The sequence below is a fragment of the Abramis brama genome (genome assembly GCF_963993115.1).
Source record: "Abramis brama genome assembly, chromosome: 11".
NCBI classification, from domain to species: domain Eukaryota; kingdom Metazoa; phylum Chordata; class Actinopteri; order Cypriniformes; family Leuciscidae; genus Abramis; species Abramis brama.
The window spans coordinates 4,018,977-4,039,593 of record NC_139973.1 but is presented as its reverse complement, the minus strand read 5'-3'; the positions used below and the strand labels follow the sequence as shown (position 1 = coordinate 4,039,593).

At 35.3% G+C, this 20,617-nt stretch overlaps 1 protein-coding gene across 2 annotated transcripts in view; it reads right to left on the bottom strand.

Moving 5' to 3' along the window:
* The window catches only part of cacna2d2a (calcium channel, voltage-dependent, alpha 2/delta subunit 2a), a 214,887-nt gene extending 209,819 nt beyond the window's left edge, over positions 1-5,068 (bottom strand). The window contains exon 1 of one of the 2 annotated variants that reach the window (XM_084128533.1): positions 4,675-5,068. In XM_084128533.1, the coding sequence (XP_083984659.1) occupies positions 4,675-4,790 (116 nt within the window). In that variant the 5' untranslated portion in view covers positions 4,791-5,068. The remainder of the gene's footprint in view (positions 1-4,674) is intronic. The other variant, XM_084128532.1, reaches the window with a different exon arrangement.
* Between the last annotated feature and the right edge of the window lie 15,549 nt (positions 5,069-20,617).

Here is a 20,617-nt window from a genome sequence, read left to right as displayed (position 1 = left end):
TTCTTTTTTTTGTGTGTGTGTGTAGGTATGTGTGTATGCATGTGTGTTTATGGATATGTATTTATGTATTGTTGTGGATAAGATTTGGACCTTGAGTCTGTAATAAAAGTTTTGATTTGATTTGATATTAACTAATGAAACCTTATTGTAAAGTGTTACCACTCCCCTACCCCTAAACACAACACTCATTTTCTGTATTTTTACATTTAAAAAAAGAAGAAAAAAAACATAATTTAGTATGATTTACAAGATGTTTTTTCCTCATGGGGACCAAAAATGTCCCCAAAACGTAAAAAATGTCAAGTTCTAATATCCTTGTGGGGACGCGCGCGCGCGTGTGTGTGTGTATACACATGTAATATATATATATTGTTTATGTCATGAACAAAAATACAAAAACACGCTTACAATTTTTAAATCATTTTAACTGAAGCTTTCAGCACACAAGCCATCGGTGTCATCTAAGTTAGCCAATAGCTGGTAATAATGTTACTCTCACACTAGATCACCTCCCATTTCTATTACTTTTTACAACTTCTCTTTTTAAATCGCTGGTTTTTAAAGTTGCCTGACTAACCAGCCTGAATGTCCCTGGTTAAATATCACAAAACCAGTAGTAAAGTATCTAGAGAAAGCCAAGTTTCAGATTCACTGCACATGTAACAGAAAAGCAGATTAAGAATAGCAAAATATCACAAAAATGGTGCCTAAAGCATGTTAGATAGGACATAATCCTCACATTACCTCCATAACAGATGCTATTGGTTATTTTATTGTGTTCAGTATCAAATATAACATGATATCCATGTCCAAAATGAAACTTTAGTGCCTACTAGTTCTTGTCTGAGAGTCATATACTGATCCTGGTACAGTAGTAAGCAAACCCAGCCTACACAAGCTCTACATGCAATGATCTACAAACATTTCATAATGGAAAACAAAAGTACTTTTTGTTCTTGGGTGACATTTCGTCCTTACAGTCTTGAAAAAGTTTTGTTTATGTATTTGTTTTTGTAAGTTTTCTTTTCATTGAAAACCCCCTGAAATTCCCTCTCTTCACCGCACTGCCACTTCGACTAGCTTACATGTAAATGTGTTTGAACAGTGACATTTCAGCACCATGGAGAGCGTACTACAAAGACATTAATAAAACTTCAACTGAGACCAAGTATTTTTAGACTATTTTAGATATTATATAAAAAAATATTTTAGTCTGTACACAGCTTACAGTTCAAACTAATTCTTTACTGCTACAACACTTTCTAATTTTAAATCCATGTTGTGCTTGATTATTGCAACTTAATACAACTAAAGCATAATTACTGATATTTTTATAACATAAATAAATAGATAATTAATATAATATAATTATAAATTATATATAATACATTTTAAAAATATATAATAAGTGTATATGATTGTGACTTAATAAAATATTATTATCAATAACCATAATACTATCAATAAAGATATATGGAAATTCAGAATTTATGAACTGAATCCTAATTTCAATGCATGAATTGGAATGTGAATCGAATTGGCCACACCCCCACAGGAAGTTGATTTGGCATGACAGGAAGAGGAAGCTACTGAATGGAATACAGAGAAATTCAAGTTTTGAGATGACTAATTTAGACAAATTATGGCTATTTATTCCCCGGATCCTATTAGCTACCTTAAAATAGAATTGAAATAATATAAAAGACATTCTCGTTTTTAAAAAAGCTAACATTTAAAAGGTGCGCAATCATGTCTTTTGTCACTGAGCTCAAAATAAAAGGAAAAAACATATGAAAGAAAAGCGGAGACTCAGTTTGTGTCACTAAGAAGAGGTTACTTTCCTCTCTAAATTAATTATTTAAATGCTGAGTCATTTAGCTATTAACTAGCATGACTGGAGGTAATTGTTCCCAAAAGAGCGCATGTCCCACACTCGTATTGCGTCATCCTGATGCAAATCTGTAATACAAAACACCCTTAAATGTTATCAGTAAAGAGAACTTTGTGTTGACCTGTGTATGACACAATCTCAGTCGCTGCTGTTTATAAATCAAATCTGCCTTATAACCAAGCAAAGGAACTTCATACGTGGCAGATTGATACGCTTTACATAGGCAGCAACATGTTAATTATATGAACTTTTTTCAGTTCTTTTTTATAATGAATGAAGTATGTTTACAATCAGAAAGTGTGCATATGATGCCTTAAAATCCTGGCAACGCACTCGGCATTGGAACAAAGCTTTAAAAGCAACATGGCAGCCTCCTCCTCCGTCCATACCACTCAGAAGCGTGACTGACAGATTTGAAACGAGGACACACCATTCCTTGTCTATCGTCACCAATTTACGAATATCAGACTGAAACAATGAAAGCAATAAGATAAACGTAAGCATGCTTGATCATTGCTATGACTTCGTTTTGGTTATTGATTGAATTTCTTGCTTTTGTTAAATCCTTCTCTATAGTGGTCATGCTTGCTTACTGACTGGCTTTGGTAAAGAGGGGAAGGCCTCGAGGCTCAAAGCGCTGTGCAAAATAAGCGTTGCAAATCTCTGTGACTACAGGCTACAACACCGCAAACAGAAAAACACAAACAGAGAGAGCGAAAGATAGTCCATTTCACCGTATTATGAAGAAGATTATCAGTTATTAACCATACAAGGGTTGAAAACCAGCCTAATGTATTATTTAGCTCTAATACTATCCAGACATGCACTATTTGTTCTCTGGCAGCGTCTCTGTGCTTCTGACAGGTTGATAGACGTTGCTTATCAAGGTTGACAGATTACATATGCTGCGCTCTTGGGAAAGTGAAACAATCCTTTTATAAATGCACAATACTGTTCTCTTGCCAGGCAGAAATAACTTGAAGACCTATGGGTTAATTACTATCGTGCTAAGCATGAAATAAAATAAGATTCTGTCAAAATGTAGAGAAGGATATATTTATAAAATCTAAAACTGTTTACCTAACAAACTTGAATCACTGCCTCAAATTATTATTAACAATAATTGCATATGACACAGTGATGATGCCTCAAAAAGTGACACATAATAATAGAATTTATTAAAAATATGTGATAAAATACATTAATAAAATTATAAAATAAAATAATAAATACAATTTCAATTAATAGTTGATAAGACTATTTGTTTTACTATCCTTGAATGAAATTGTGCAGTTAATGGCAACCCTATCTGAACAGACTTGCGAACATTTTTGATTTCAACCCACCAGTTGAGTTGAGAGAACCACCTATAATATAATATCCTTTTTTTTTGCAAATGTCCAAAATAAGACCACACACAACTTAATTTTACGTTACGTAAAACCTTACATAAACAGCATCAAAATTCTATGATTTCATACAGCATGTGAGACGAGATAATCCATGGGGACTGGCATGTGTGGGCACACAGCGGACGAATCCAGCCTTTGCCCCATACGAGCGCACAACTGGCACGGACCCAGCACCCTCACTTCAGGAGGCAGCTGGAGCGCAGTACACTCCAGTGCAAACATGAGATGCCTAGCATCCCTCCATACACAACTCAAGTATATACTGCAACAACCAATTCTAAACTTTATGAATAGGAGTATGCATACTTGCATATCTGGGATATCAGGCATTAGGAATTTACTGCAGTTTTTGGAGAAAATAAAGAGGATAAAACTGATCAGGAAAGAACAATCTCATTGGAGAACTCAATTGTTGTTTTAAATGTTAATGGATTAATTAAATGAAGAGAAACCCACATTAATTGTATAGCTCTATCCCCTTGCTGTGTGTCAACAGTTGTCTCAGGCAAAGATGATGCTTAAAAGAAAACGTGAGCAATCTCATTCTCCTCCAGGCTGTTATCATGGGTAGTTTATCCGCAATAATCGATATCAGACAGGTCACTGATACACAAGTGAGACTTCACAGTATCTTTCATGAGTTCAAGAATTTTCAGATTCAGATTCTTTTTATTGTCATTGTAAGAGAGTACAACGAAATTCCATATTCTAAACCATAATTAAATCATTAAACTAAACAAAAACTAACTTACGTTTTTAAAGAAACGTGCTGTTATCTACAAGGTCCTCGCACCTTTTGACCAATGAAATTATTTTAGAATTATTTTACAGACATTTCCACTCGCTCTCATTTCGAAGCTGGTCGCACTACAATCCTAAGATCTTAAAATGACTTTTCCAGGACTGGAAAACAGCATTTTTTTTAATTCCCTGATATCTTCAGGTTATTCATGACCGTGGGAACCCTGTATCTAAAAGCTGACAGTCCAATAAGAAAAAAAGCGTTTGCGTGATGCGCTTCTGTCAAAAAGTAGCAGCATTCAAGCGTGCGGAACACTCCGCCGTCGTTACCGACGTATCCGTGATCGGTAACATGACAGCAAGCAACTACAAATGCATCTACGCTGAACCGCTAACTATCGCCGTTCTCCTGTCACGCCTCTTTTAATACATAATTGAACGACTAACCTCCTTGGCAATGGTAAGCAATCGTGCAGAATGGCTTAGGACTACAAATATGAACGCTGATTAAAAAATAAAAACAAATTGGCGTGTTAACGGGGACATCTCGAGTGTCTCACGAAACTGGGACGCCGTGAAACGCGCGCAGAAGACGCGTTCCGCGCTCGCGCTTCTTCTTGTGGTACTTACGTGTAGTGCTGAGGGAAGAGGAGCGTCGCCGTTCCCGGTGAGGAGAAGCTGAGGAGCAGCACAGTTTGGACGGAGAGCACGCAGAACAGACTGGAGGACTGAGCAAACAACGCCATTTTCCATTAAAAATTCAAGAAACAGTGTAGATATGCACGGAACCGGTAGTCAAGCGAACGGGGACTGACGCCGAGATGTCGACGAGAATGTAGAAGGCTCGTTAAGATCCAAAGCCGCTGTTAAATCTCAATCGGTAACGGGGCTGAGGGAATGATTGGCCCGAGACAAGGCAGTTCTGAGACGCGCAGATGCGTTGACGCTGCTGCCGCCACTGGCGATGCTGCTGTTGCCGCTGCTCAGCCTTATTTGCCTCCCTCTCTCTCTCTCTCTCTCTCTCTCTCTCTGAAGAGCGGGGGGAAGCGCGCTATCACTACGCGACAGACGGGGGCGCGCGTCTTGAGAAGACCCTGTTGTCCAGTAGTTATCCAAACTATCCTCATTAAATAAGACCGAGACTGTTTGTGAAATATAATATGTTGAAAATGGAACATGGCATTCTTTAAGTAGTTACATATTTTAGTACCACTCACTTAAAGAGTTAGTTCACCCAAAAATGGAAATTATCCCATAATTTACTCACCATCAAGCCATGGGTGTAAATGACTTTCTTCTTTCAGCCAGAGTTAAAACAGCCAAACACATCATTAAAGCCGAATAGATAACTTTTTTATCATGGATGAATGCGCTTTTTTTGGGCTTCAAAAAACAAGGTACCATTCACTCCCATTATAAAGAAGAGCCAGGATATTTTTTAATATAACATTACATGAAATGTGAAATTTTGAAGTAGAAAAACTGAAATAGTATTTCAAATGATGCAACACATAATAATATATATAAATATATATTTAAGAGACAGATTGGGACACAGAATTTGCATTTCCCCCCCCCAAAAAAAATAGTTTTGTGAAATAGGCACAAAATAATATGTCAATAAATCAAATCGTATCATCCCGGACAGCAACATAGTGTCGGCCCAGATCCGGCCCACATCCGGGCCGTGTGGAATCCATGTGTACCAGATGTGGGCCGGATCTGGGCTGACACTATGTTGCTGTCTGGAATGGCATGTTTTGATTTATTGGCCAATATCGTATCTCTGGCTGAGAGAATCAATGTCAGATTGTATTGTGATGAAACATCTGATTTACACCCCCAGATACCATGATCCTACCATGGTTCTCTATACAAAAAGTACTCCTAGAGATGTTTCAAATCGTACAGCAATACTTTCTCATAATGCTTTCACCAAAACACCAGGTAATTAAAAGACATTGAGCAAAAAAGATGAAGAAAAGGTCAGTGAAGAGAAATGATCCTGCAGCTTCCAATACTGTTATCTAATCATTGGCATTCATATTCATTCAATCAGTGCATAGATGGACCAACAGGTGAACAACACACTCACACACAAACACACGCACACTTTCTTTGTGCTCCGTGTGCAATGTGCAGAAAGTCGGAATTCATTCAATCTTGTGGGAATTCCCTAATTCATGAGTTCATCATTCTCTTGTTGTCTGTACTAGTTGGAGCGTGAAACACAGTTGTCCTTCAGGGCCACTGCGTCACGAGGATGTTATCGCACAATCCGATCGGAAAGGGACAAACGACACACTGCCTCTTCCTCAAACACACTGCTCAGGTGCCCTTGACTCAGTATTGATCAGAGCAGACAAAACACAGTGTCAGCCTCTCTCTCGCTCACACACAAAAGACTGTCACTCCTGCATTCAGTTTGTCCTTATTTCCCGTGTGTGTTTGCCTGATGGATAATTGCATCATGATTTAGGTTGCCAGCATCTGCTAAATTCCTTTCCATTTATTTTCTGTTCCCCGCTGTGTCTGTTTGTAATCATACTGTACGTTTACATATTCGAACAATTTCAAAGTAAAATGTCTTTTGTCAATTTTGAAAGCTGTAGTGGACAATGGCAATCTAAAATATCTATATAATAGAACATTGCAAACTAAAATTGTTGTCACTGAACATTTGTCTTCGTTTTAAATTATTTTTCTTATTATTGAGAAGCATTTAGGTCTAGAAAAATATAACCTATATTTAATTGTAACATAGGCACACACACACACATATATATATATATATATATATATATATATATATATATATATATATATATATATATATGAAGAGTTCAGATGCAAAAGCCACTATAAGTGCCATCTGAAATTTTCTTCTAGAATGATTATTTTTATCAAGCTCGTATATTTAAATTCAGTAATTTCACTTAAATGGCAATGAAAATTACCTATTAATTGTCATTTAAGTGAAATTACTGACTTAAATATATGAGCTTGATAAAAATGATCATTCTAGAAGAAAATTTCAGATGGCACTTATAGTGGCTTTTGCATCTGAACTCTTCATATATATATACTGTATATATATATATATTAGTAAATGATTAATAAATGCTGTAGAAGTACAGTTTATTATTAGTTCATGTTAACTAATGTAGTTAATTAATGTTAACTAATGAAATTTTATTGTTACCGGTATTACTATGGTATCATGTCAAAAACGTTACAGCACCATAGTAATTTTTGTAAGTAAAGTAAATATGATACACGAATATGGCACAGAACATTTATGAGTGTATGTGTTATTTTTACTGGAGTAAATGGTTTGAGCTGGCCTCAGCCTAGACACATTAAGCATCAGTCCCTTAGTGAAAATGCAATGAGGAGACCTTTCCCAAATCCAGCCAACCATCAGAAAAGTATTGATTCCTGGGAAGTGGCCAATGCTGAGAATGAGAAGTAGGCACTGATCCCTCTTCCTCTACAGACGGGCCTGACACACACGCAGCTTAACTGAGCATAGAGGAGACCAATGGGGTGTGTTCGGCATTGCTGTACATCACTGTTCTCCCTAATTGAGTCTTACATTGTGTTGAGGAAGGAGGAAGGGAAGAGACAGAGAGAAAGTGAAAATCCCTGAGGAAAATGTAAAGCTCAGAGGTTGATCTTTCACAGTTCGGTTTCGTTTAAGGATCAGTTTTCTCAGATGTTGCTCCTAAAATGCCTGAAGACATCAACATAGAAACTCGATTTTTACATTTTCTGAAGAAATGTGAGTGGTGTTACTCATCACCTTGATAGGGTCCTATTCTCTCTACAGTGGAAGTCATTTGACACAAGACTAGCAGCACTATATACAATCAATGTGTATACAATATTTTACACACAGATGATTTGGTCTTAGAAGAATTTAATGAGAAATGTTTAAACAGTTTGAGATCTCTTAGGGTGTGTTCACACTAGTTCGGTTCGCTTGGTTCGTTTGATCCGGATTTTAACACCGAAACCTAAAGATACTGAACCTAAAGGCCCAGGGATATGTTCACAACCTGATTGGTCGGCTTTTATTAAATATCAGCGATGAAACATATAAAAACATCAAAAACAATGCTGTGTTGGGCTAAATGAGCTTGTTGTATGTGTGTAGCTACATATGATGGTATTTAGACTAACTGAGAACTCATGAAGAGCTTATAAAGTGTGTAAAGGAGTCAAAACAGCATCAGGAATCCCTCCGTCACACACAGATCTGCAGTGAGGAGACGCGGTTCTGATGTCTGTACTGAACTGTGATGGGCAACATCAAGACTATCACAAGAAAAAGCTTTGCTTGAGCATTCTGTCCTTTTTAGTGTCGCATCATGTGACATCTTGTCCCGTTTTTGGTTCGTTTACATGTCTTTGGTCCGTGTTGAGTTCATATTTCAGTCGAACCGCACTAGGGTTGTTTGGACTCATGTTTTCAGTGTTCTCGGTCCTGTTGTTTGGTGTACACCAGGGTTCGGATGGCAGCGTTCACACTTATTCAACTGAACCGCACTAACAGAGCAATCGCACCAGGGTTCGTTTTAATCCAACCAAACATGCCGAGTGTGAACACACACTTAAAGTCTAGAGGATACACATCTGACAATAATGGTGTCTTTTACCCAGGAGAAACAACTGAGAAACAGAAAATTAAAAGTTAATATAAAACAGTAGGGCTTCCCGATTTAGGAGAAAATAAAAATAGAAAAAATATTATAATAATAGTAGCAGCAGTAGTAGTAGTAGTAGTAGTAGTATTAATAATAAACAAAATAAGATATTTTACTATTGTAATATTTCACTGTAAAAATATATATACAGTACAACTGTAAAATTACAATATTTATTTAATAATCATTTAATTTCAATTAAATGTGCAGCCCTATAAAACAGCATTCACAACTCTTTTTATTTTCATTATGACGTATTACTGAATTAAAAAATAATAATTAAATAAAAAAATTAGCCTGATTTTTTCAATCAGGAATTGATTGGATTGTGAAAAATTGGCATTAACACTATCAACAGCTCGTGTGGCCTAGGTGACATCGTCCAAACAGGACGGTCGTTTCAGGGGCAGAGCAACTTACAGTTACATGAAGGAATTTGAAGACAATTTGTGGCATGCATATCATGCATCAATGAATTATTAACAATAAAACCAGGAACATAATCAGAGTCAGCCTTCATGTTGAGTTAAAGCAAACGTTTCCATTTAATCTCACTTCAGTCTAGGAGAAACACCTGAGGCATTAGAGATATCTCATTTTCCTTTCCCACATGGAACCAGGTCTCCAGCTTTCATTCTGTCACCCAGCGAGAGACAACATACTTCCGTAGACGAGACGGAGGGGGAGCCATATGAAAGAGTAAAACACACCGACGAATGGGTCAAGCTCAATCGATCCCAGCCTGTCTGGGAGCCTGTGAGTGCTGAAAGATCCTGTCAGTAGCGATCAGATACCGATCAAGGAAAAGAGGCAGAAATGTGTAGTGTTAATCCAAGAAGGCTCAAGGCAGAGCCGAGGGGGAAACTCATGCACCTAGATACAAAAACACAAGCATGCACGGCCACACACACATTCACACACACACACCCACACAAGTAGGACATGCTTGGAGAGAAATTAATCATAGCGTATGGCTCCTGTCTCTAAGATAGGAAGAGGGCTCGAAGCATTCTCACTAATACTAAAATAACCCCTCCACACTTGTGGACTCCAGCGGCCCACGAGCGCTTGTCTTATCTTCTGCTCTCTTTATCCATTTCTCCTCTCTCTGGCCGTGCAGCAATATGTTCAGCTTAAGAGAAAAACGACCTCGACAACAGACCTCTCGCCCCACCGAGTACTATGTTTAACACAGCTTTACTACACCACACAGAGTCATGTTAGCTGATATATACGCCTGGGAAAGCAAGGGCCCGTGATGATGTGACTAACTATTGTTTTCCACACTAAGACAACCTGAAAAAGAATTAAAAGAACCTATTTTACTTCTACTTTGTAATGCTGATGTATTTTGTGAAACAGGGAACTCAGTGGGGGTGGGGGGGGGTGTAGGATCCTCTTTCAGAAATTATTTATTTATTTATTTTTCATAATAACATACATTATAATAATGTTTTATTTATATTTTATTCTGAAAGATTTAAAATTACCAGTTTACCAGTATTATTGGTATACCAATTACCAGTATATATATATATATATACATATATATATACATTACGTATTTATTATCCTCTTTAAACAATTACATAAATAAATAAAATATTATTATCATTATATATATATATATATATATATATATATATATATATATATATATATATATATATACACACACACAATATATATATATATATATATATATATATATATATATATATATATATATATATATATATATATATATACTTTATTTATTTATTTATTATAATAATATATATTATATTATAATAATTAATTACAATTATATTATAATAATTAATTACAATAATATTTTATTTATATATCCGAAAGAGAATCCACATATGGAAACTCCCAGTTCATAAAAGAACACTTGTTGAACAAATATATATAAAAAAAATAAAAATAAATAAATAAATAAATAGTATTATAATTATTATACACACACACAGACACAATTTATTCATTACATTAATAAATATTATATTACAATAATTATTTATAATAATATTTTATTTATTTTTTGCATTTATTTATATAATTTTTCAACTATTAATATTCCGTAAACAACAAAAAAACTTGCCATTTATTACATTAGTTTTTTAAATATGGTGATGCTAAATGAACTATAACTGAATTCATACATTATTATCATTTTACTAAATGGCAAGTCAATGAAATGTCTTTTAAGCATCATTTCATTTACAATAAAGTTACAATAAAGATCAATCAGCGGTTGACAGGAGATAAACGGCTTGTCCTCCGACTGCAAAACACTAGCAGAGACCTTTCCCACAATGCAGCAAGGCATACTGGGAGTTTTATGCTCAAATGCCAGAGTGTCTTAAACTGATGATGAGTCACACACACACACACACACACACAGCCAACCCTCAGAGACGGCGTAAAGGAATGAGGTTTCATCAGTCAGACTCGTTGGAGCTGGCGCACTAACAGCTGATCTGAGACGTCTTGTAGACAATTCTATCACTATATGGACCAGATGATCTCTAGATGCTTGACTTACAATTACTAACACTTGACATCTGTCATTTCATGCACTCATTTAGACAGGACTGGGATCTCAGTAGAGGGTGTGTGTATATCTTCTGGATGTGTGTGTTAAAGAAGGTCACTAATGAACATCAAGGAAGTTGCAGTCATATTCCTTCCTATTGTGACATATATCAGAGTGAAATGACTTCTTGAACAAGAAAAATGTAGGGCAGGACTTTATTTTGGCCATGAGGAATTGATTGGATGGTTGTGTTTAAAACATGAATGAATAAAAAAATAAAAAATAATTATGTATACGGATACATAATTTATAATAAATACTGCAATATTCCATTAAAAAAAAAGAATTGTCCATTTTGATTTCAATATGTAAAGCAGAATAATCTAACCTGAGAGTTTGAACGAAACTGAAATGACAGTTTCCGTGAAACACAAATTTACCTTCTCAGGGACAAGCAGTCCCATCTGAATAATGCTTTTAACCAACAGAAAAAAAAAATGCAATTTCACAAATTTCACTTCTATTATGATCAGATTTGTGCATTTGGAAGATTTCGTTCCATCATGTTTTTAACTCCCACGACGACATGGGACCGTAAAAGACGTTTTACTCTGAATATTGCACGAGCAATGAAAATATGCATGCTTTAAAGCTGATGCCATTTCTAGAGCATTTTAACTGGCAGGAGCAGCAGGGGCTAAATGTACTTCAGAAGGGCAATCATGCTATAGCACACCTTAAATGTCAAGCATAAAACTAATGCAATGCTATTTTTAAATTAGACAATAAAAACAGAGTAGGAAAAATCACTGAACAATAAGCACTAATGAAGTCTAAATCAACATACATGGCCAAAAATGATTTGGTGATTTACAACACTGAATTTGAAAGAACAATATCTGTGAGAAATCACGCAGTCACTTGCGGCAACATGAAAACGTGCGACACACATCTCTCCTGCATGTACAGAAGTTCATGCAAATGTGTGTTATGAACACACACACACACACACACACAGAAATAGAGTTACAGCGCTGACATGCTCTACTTGAGGCCTAATGACCCCTGGGTAATGGCCCTCTTTGGTCTTCAGGAAATCCTCTTTCATGCATGCCTCAGCAGAGGAGGTGTGTGTGTGTGTGTGTGTGTGGGGGGGGGGGGGGGGGGGGGGGGCAGGAGGAAAACTGATTAATGGGGAAAAGCAAAAGGAAAGATAAATGGAAATTGGTAAAACCGGAACAGAGCATCACATACAGGAGAAAAACTCAAAGAGCAACATTCATAAAATATTAAATACTATTAGCATGTTTACTAAATAAATTTAAATGATAAAAATTATCTATCAGTCTATTTTTTGATATCAAACTATTTGATATTATTCTGCCAGATAAGACATTATATTGACTTTGCATCTCATTATAATATATTAATGGAATATTATGCTTAATTTAAGTTCAACAATATAATGATAAAAATAACAAACAGATTGAAAAAGTTTACTTTGAGTCCTTTCAAATCTCTGACAGAAAACAATATGCACCCACAGTATATATATAGTATAAGATGTTTTATGTATCAAAAATTATAATTATATATTTCATATTTATTTGAGATGCATATAGTTTGCATCTCATTATTTCAACCAGGAAATCCTGTTTTGATAAATTTGCATAAATTTGTCATATATTAATCAGTTTGAAAGTTTAATACAATGCTAATAATATTATACAGATAATAAGAGAATGCACTGGCGTTTAGTATGTGTTTGTAATTGCTGATTTTTCAAATCTATAATAATTATGATGCTGGCTAAGGAAACACCTCTAACAAGATCCTATACGTCTTATAGGATTTTAAAAAAAATGTTTGTCGCTTCAGGGCTTTGAAACTTCATCCGATTGCATTTGCTCATCTCTTCATCCATCTTAACACCTACAGTGAAGTCAGGCCTGAGCCAGTAATACATCCATCTCTACCCGAACGCAGAACTGAGTCTGCCCCATGCCATGACATGACACCACCCTTAAAAATAAAGGTTCCTTATTGGCATTGATGGTTCCATGAAGAACCTCTCCATTGAACAAAAGGCTCTTTATAGTGGAAAAGATTATTAAAATGTTCTTTACACCAAAGTCCCTTTGAAGGAAAGTCAGTCATATTTGCAACGCCTCCGGGCAGCGATTGTGGGCATCCAAGACCTGTATCTACTTCAATGCGGTTCTCCTGAAATCTCAAAAAACTGCTTGCGAACTCACATTTAAATAACATATTTCAAATCAGCAACAAAATCTGGCATGAACTGTCCCATAAATGTTGTTTCATATGCTCAGCATTAAAAAAAAGCTTATTGTTCAGGCTAGACAAGCCAATAATGCACATATGTAGTCCTAAGCACGCGTTTTTAGAGCAACCGGAGCTGTCAATCAACAACTGGCAATCAACTTTTTTTATTTAGAAGGCGGGACTAATTCAGTCATATATAGAGCATTACACTTTCTCCAATTCATAAGTAATATGAGTGCACCGTCTTTGTATATCTTAAGTCTTTGTTTACACTAAGAAAAAAATATTACGTTTCAAGAAACGTTCACTAAAAGGTTCTTTGGAGAGACAAAAATGGTTATTCAATTGCATTGCTGCGAAAACCACCTTTTGGAACTTTTATTTTTAAGGCTGTGTTTGAAATCGCCCCATATAACCTCATTCACTATTCCCTACGTAAGTCCACTAATATAGTTCCCTGAAAACGAGAAAAAATTAATATGCCAGAAATGCTGCCGCTTTTGCATAGTTTGTGCTTGCTGTTTAATAATCATTTGAAACTTTGCAAACTGGCAGTAGTAAGATGAAAAGATTTATCTTGAACTCTGTCGTGGAAACTATGGATAAACCTTAATTAAAAAAAATGATAATAAATTAAAAAGGAATATATTCATATATGATATTACCCTGTACCCACACTGGACCAGCGGTTTGGAAAATAGATCTCGCCATCTTCTGGTGAGACGCAGGAATTAATTCGGCGACTCTCACAGTGCATTATGGGTATTCGCTATAGCCGTTGAACAGTCGTTCACTGTGGTTTCAGACACCACTACAAATGCCTGTCCTCTCAAAGAAAGCCCTATTTAGGGGAATAGGGGGAGATTTCAGACACAGCAGAAGAGTGTACTGTATGGTTACTGCCCCTAAACACACTGACAACAAACAACATCTAAAGAAACGTCCATAGTCCAAAATGTTCACTATATTCATGTATCATAATATTTACATTGGTACTCCAAAGTACCAAAAAATTGGCAACATGTTTCAACAAAATAGTCAATGTGGATCTGGAGAGGTTCTGGTTTGCTTAATGCTCGTCACCGAACGGAAGCATTGAAAAGTGCCATTTAAAAACAGTCAGTGGACATTAACTGAGGAGGATCTGAGTAACATGCTGAGTTTAATTGAGGATTGTTGAGCACTGAGGGCTGGCCGGTGTGTTCGGGTCAATGAGTGGGTTACAGCGAAAATGAGACATTCCTTTCGTGGAGGCTAGTGTGTGTAGATCTGTAAAAGAGAGACTATATGAGCGTTCATGTGTCAATATGAAAGTGTGTGTTTGAGTTATCACTGTAGTGTGAGTTCATTATAGCTCACGTGTTAATTGTAGTAATGTGAATATGTGCTAACTGTGCTAACATTGCATCCGGTTCCTCATTAGCCTGTCACATTAAAATTCCTCTTAATTAGAATTAAATCATTGATAAGGTCCTAATGAGGTTATTAAGAGATAAGGCCTAATTCTACCACACACAGGCTACACTTTATGTCAAAATAGACTCTGAAACCTGATTGGATGAGCCATGTTAATTTGTCTGGCAAATATAAAAAGTCTAAATTAAGGCTATTGAGCTGCTACTAGTACAGATGCTGTGCGGTTCAGCTAAACAAACCCTGACAGTGGATTCCTGAGGAAAGAAAGGAACAAAAGAACATGGAAGTTCATGAGGAAAACTAAAAATAAACAATGCAGTTCAAGAGGTAACTCTGTATAAAACACCCATGAGTTAAAACAGCAGGTTTGGAAACCGTCTGCAAACCAACGCATGCTTGTGATGATGACTTTATCTATATGCATGTGTAATCTGTTTTAATTATGAGTTAACTAATGAGTTCATGGTACTAAGCAGCAGAGCATGTCTGAAAAGTCATTTATCAAGGGTTCATCATGTCAAACAAGTAAAACAGTTTTCATAAAACGGACTCTAACATCGGATCAGTTGATTTCTGTATTAATTTGCCAATACAGTAGTGGCCAAAAATGATGTCCAGAGGGGATATTTGTTATTAATGAGCCTGCAAGTTCAATTAAACCATCAAAATGTGAGGAATTATTTTATACATTTTTTCATATTTTAAATATAAGGGAAAAACAAAACCATAAACTTGGTTAAGGTATTTATCAGGCAAAATTATTTAGCAAAAAAAGGCAAACTACAGCTACAGGTTTTATTTCACTATACAAATAAAAAGCATAGAAAAAAGGAAAAAAACATACATTGACTATTACACAATCAGTTTATTAATATTTTGCTGTTTCTCTGTTGTTTTTGCATGTGTTCATAATATCTTTATTACAGCATGACCAAAAAATTACGTCGGCATAATTTGGCATGTTTCATTGTGTTATCATCACAAACTACATTATATGCTTACAAAATCTTTAACACATTTTTAATATTAGTAATAATAATACACATGCACATACTTATACATTATTCTAAATATATTAAAAAATAAATATAAAATTATATGTAAATATTTATACATATACAATATATTTGTATATATATTTGTTCTCTTTTATCTATTCACTATATTTTAAATAATACTTTGCATTAGTATTTGTTATTTAGTATTCCAATAATATCTGACAAAAGCACATTTAGTAATAAATTTTTTTAAATGTAATATTTTTTCAAATGTGCTTTTATTTAGTAATAAACAGCCTGTATTAATCTCTCACACTGTGTTTGGAGATAGTCTGGTTGCAGATGCTTCTCTCAGTCCCGCAGGACACTGTGGCACACATGCTAACTGACACTGAGCTGGTCACATTATACACACCATGTGCGCTCTCCGTGAAGTGTGTGTGTGTGTGTCCAACACGCACACACTAGAGACCTCACGGAACAAACGCACAAATAACAATTTTCACAACTGATATCTGTATAATTAAACCTGTATCTGCAGTATAATTAGATATGTAAACACATAAACGGTTCAACTACGCTTCTGTGTTTTTACAGCTTGTCTGTACAAAAAATAATGGAAATCTAATTTAATTATCAGTGAGTTATACTAATCTACATGGCCACAATCACCTAAATTATAGTAGCATTTGAGGTTTAAAGGAATAGTTCAGCCAATAACGAAGAGTCTGTCTACATCTTGAAGTGTTTTTGAACAATTTAAAGTCTGTTTTATCACTTTATCTTATATTTTGTTATTTTCAGTCTTACAATGTCAGTCCTTTATTCATAATGTTTTATGATTAATATTCATATTTACCAAAACAAAGACCAGAAAATCGTCAAATCAAACTAAAAAATGCGTCTGCTTCATAATGACCCACAAACTCTCACTCCTACATGGGAGGAGGTTTGTTTATTTGCAAAGCCATTAAATGTTCCTTGTGTCCTTTAAACGCACAGCGGCTTCATAAGAGGTCTGAAGCAGCCTGGACTTTGTGGCGAACGTCCATCAATTAGACTAATGGGCTCGCTATGGGCACAAACCGGCGCTTTTAAAATCCCTCTCTGTTTATTTACTCCAAAATATCTTTTTACTTTTGGGAATCTGTCAGATATTTGGCAGCACATCATCAATTACCGGTGTTCATCAACTCACCCTCTCTCATGCAAACATACACTAAACGCTGACGCTAATCTTGCATGCAGCCCTTTTAAAGCCAAAACACATGATAGCATTACACACGCAAACACTCTCTGTCTCCAATACACATATGGCTTTCGGAGAACCGTCTGGGTTTGCCGTGCGACGTAACACGTGCCAGGAAATTACCATACTCTAGGATGATTTTACCCTCATATTTCTCTATATGCATTGCTAAAAACATTAAAGCCTGGCGTAATGAATGCCAGGGCGAAGCTAATGCCATGTTTAGCTAATTCAAACCGCTGTGGATAATGCACGCAGGCACAAAGTTCTGGCAAAATGTTCTCGCTCTTAAAAAAACTTTCATTTTAGGGTGTGTTCACACTTGGACCAAAAAAGAAAATGATATATTTAATCCTGGTTGACTTAGCATTCATTCACACTGTCATTTTTAAGACCGAAACTAAAGATACAAAACACACACACACACACACACAAACAAAAGCTTCATCATATTTTGCAACAGAACTTATTGAACATTCAAAACAATGCTGTGTGCTGGACTAAATGCACTTATTGTACATGTATTTTTCCCAGCTGAGAACTCACAAACAGCTTATAAATGTGTAAATATGTACACACAGAAGCAGACCAAGACCCCCTTGATCCGCCTGTTTGGTTTGTACCAATGTTTGGATGGCAGAAAGGGTTCTAGATATGAAGCACTTGAAAGAAAGAAATGCAACAGCCTTGGAGACTATTATGCTAAAATCGTTCACTTCACGTCAACACTTCAGACGGAGAGGTAAGATAGTGAACGAGGGTTGTTTGGAGAAAGTGAAGCACCCTGCTGAGGTCTCCTAGGCATTACAACTGAATATCGCCAGATAAGCTCTTCTGCTAAACACATTAAAGCAGGACACAGACTAATGGAGCCATTGCATAGATTGTGTGTGTTTGTGGCTTTACTACTAAAACACTAAAGTTTTACATTTTCTAATGAACATGTGAGCGATGCTGGACGATGCTTGATGCTCGTGCGTTCCAGGCGGTTGCTTTAAATATGCTTAATTATACATAAAAATAATGCAAAATTTTTAAAGGGATAGGTAAACCAAAAGTTTTAATTCTCTCATTATTTACCGGATCCAAACCTGAGAAAATCCTCCTTCCATAAAACAGAAGTAAATCAGAGCTGTCAAACTTCAAATCGACAAAAAAGCACCATAGAGTTATTGTAAAAGTCGTCCACATGACTGATGCACTATCACTCGAGTGTAAATAATGGATAAAAATGTGCAAAAATATTGTTCATTTCAATAATGTAATTTGACATTTTTCATATGCCATATATTAAATAGCGATGCCATATGTATAAATAAAAAAATTAAATGCTAAAAATATGATATTATATTATACGTATAGGTACATATAGTGACATTTCTGCATTTAAAAAAAAAAGTACTGAAATTATTTATATTATAAATACAATATATTAAAATTACATATTTATGCATGTGTGTGTGTGTATATATATATATATATATATATATATATATATATATATATATATATATATATATATATATATATATATACATACGTGCAGTATATGTTTTACATATGGTAATCATTAGATGTGTAAAATATTAATATTTCTAATAAATAAAAATGTTAATAAGTTAAATTAAAACATTTTTAATTGTAATATTCTCTTTTGTTACCTTAATATTTACTTTAATATATGGAAATATAGGATGGCAATCTGTTATTGTGTATGCATCACAGGAGACGAATATCTTGTTCGGTTTTCAAAGGCGAATACACAAACACAATGTTTGACAGACACTGCACATCCCACACACACTCGTTTGCCCTTTACACACTAATAACACACATTTGCCCTTGATTCGTAGGGAGCAGGGATTCTCCCACTGTTCACTGCAGGCAGTGTGTCCATGCTAGCGTTAATCTGCAAATACGTCTCAAATGCACACACAAACACACACACACACACACACACACACAGGATTTTAGATGTATCTAAACATTCCCTCATCTGCAGAGGCACAATGATTATTGATTGGCAGCTGCTGGTGCTCATGGACAGGAGAGAGTGAGTTTATCAATTAAGGAGTGACAGTCAATTCTCTCTCCTTCTCCTTTAACGCTTGACAAGAGTGGAATTCTGATGAGGGCCAATCTTAAATCAGCAGAGCACAAAGTGACACTGCAGACTGACCGCCTCGTATACACACACACACACTGACAGATACACACTCAGAAACACACACTCACTTAAATAAACATCAGTTGTGGGGAAGATACTTCCAAGCTATAAATTAGTTAAATTTCAAACTTTTGAAAAAGTAGTTCACTACACATAAGAAAGCTACTCTGACGCTAATTAAGAGTATAATATTTATTAAATGATAATCATATTATAATTTAAAAAACATAATAATAAAAAAAAAAAAAATTCTGGCTCAACAACAATGGGCATCTCAATGGAGTGATAGCATCAAACATTATATAAATGTAGGCTAAATACAACTAATAAAATGTAATCAAAAATGCAGTAATAGACATCAGTATTTCCTTTAAAATTCATGCAAATAATGCAAGTGAAAACACCATGAGGATTAATGTGAACACTACTGAGTGATGACTTGAATGAATCAAGGAATCATGTTTTGATATGAACTCAGAGCAAACAGATTCATCAAAAACTAAACACTATGACTCATATTAATTATGTATTTGCTTTAGGGTAACACAAACATTTAAATAAAAATTGAATATTCTCCAAAAATAAATTGGCTCAAATGAATCAGTGAAATTTTTTTTTCATAACTCATTGAAATGAACTGAACAGATTAATTAAAAACAAACAATCAGACAGACTTTTGCCAACATTATTGAGTGATCACTCAAATGAATCAGCAAATTAATTTTTTTAGAACTGGCGTTGGCTTCAGAATTCCAAATCTACATTACTAAAATAAACAATTCTAACTGAGACAATTGAGTAAAGACTCAATTTATGTAAATAAATTTACATATTTGAAATAGTTCATTGAAAATGAATGAACTGATTGACCAAAAACACTTCTGCTGACACAACTGAGCAAATGAATCAGCAAAGGTATTTTTTTAAAGGTTCACTGAATTCAGATGTTCATTTGAATGATGAAGGTGAAGCGTGTGTGGGGATGAGAGAAACGTCAGGTGTTTTGCTCGTATAGCTGCCATGGTAACAGTGAAAACCTGCTGCTAGTCTGATGTCGACTGATGAGGGTTGTTTCAAAGGAAGACTGACAAGAATGCATTTTCCTCAGACAAACTTTAGCGTTCGTTCAGTGACCTTTTGTCATCCAGCTCAAGTGGACATGAGAGGCTCTTGACGTGGCTGCGCTAATGCTAATGATAAATGAGCACATCTTTG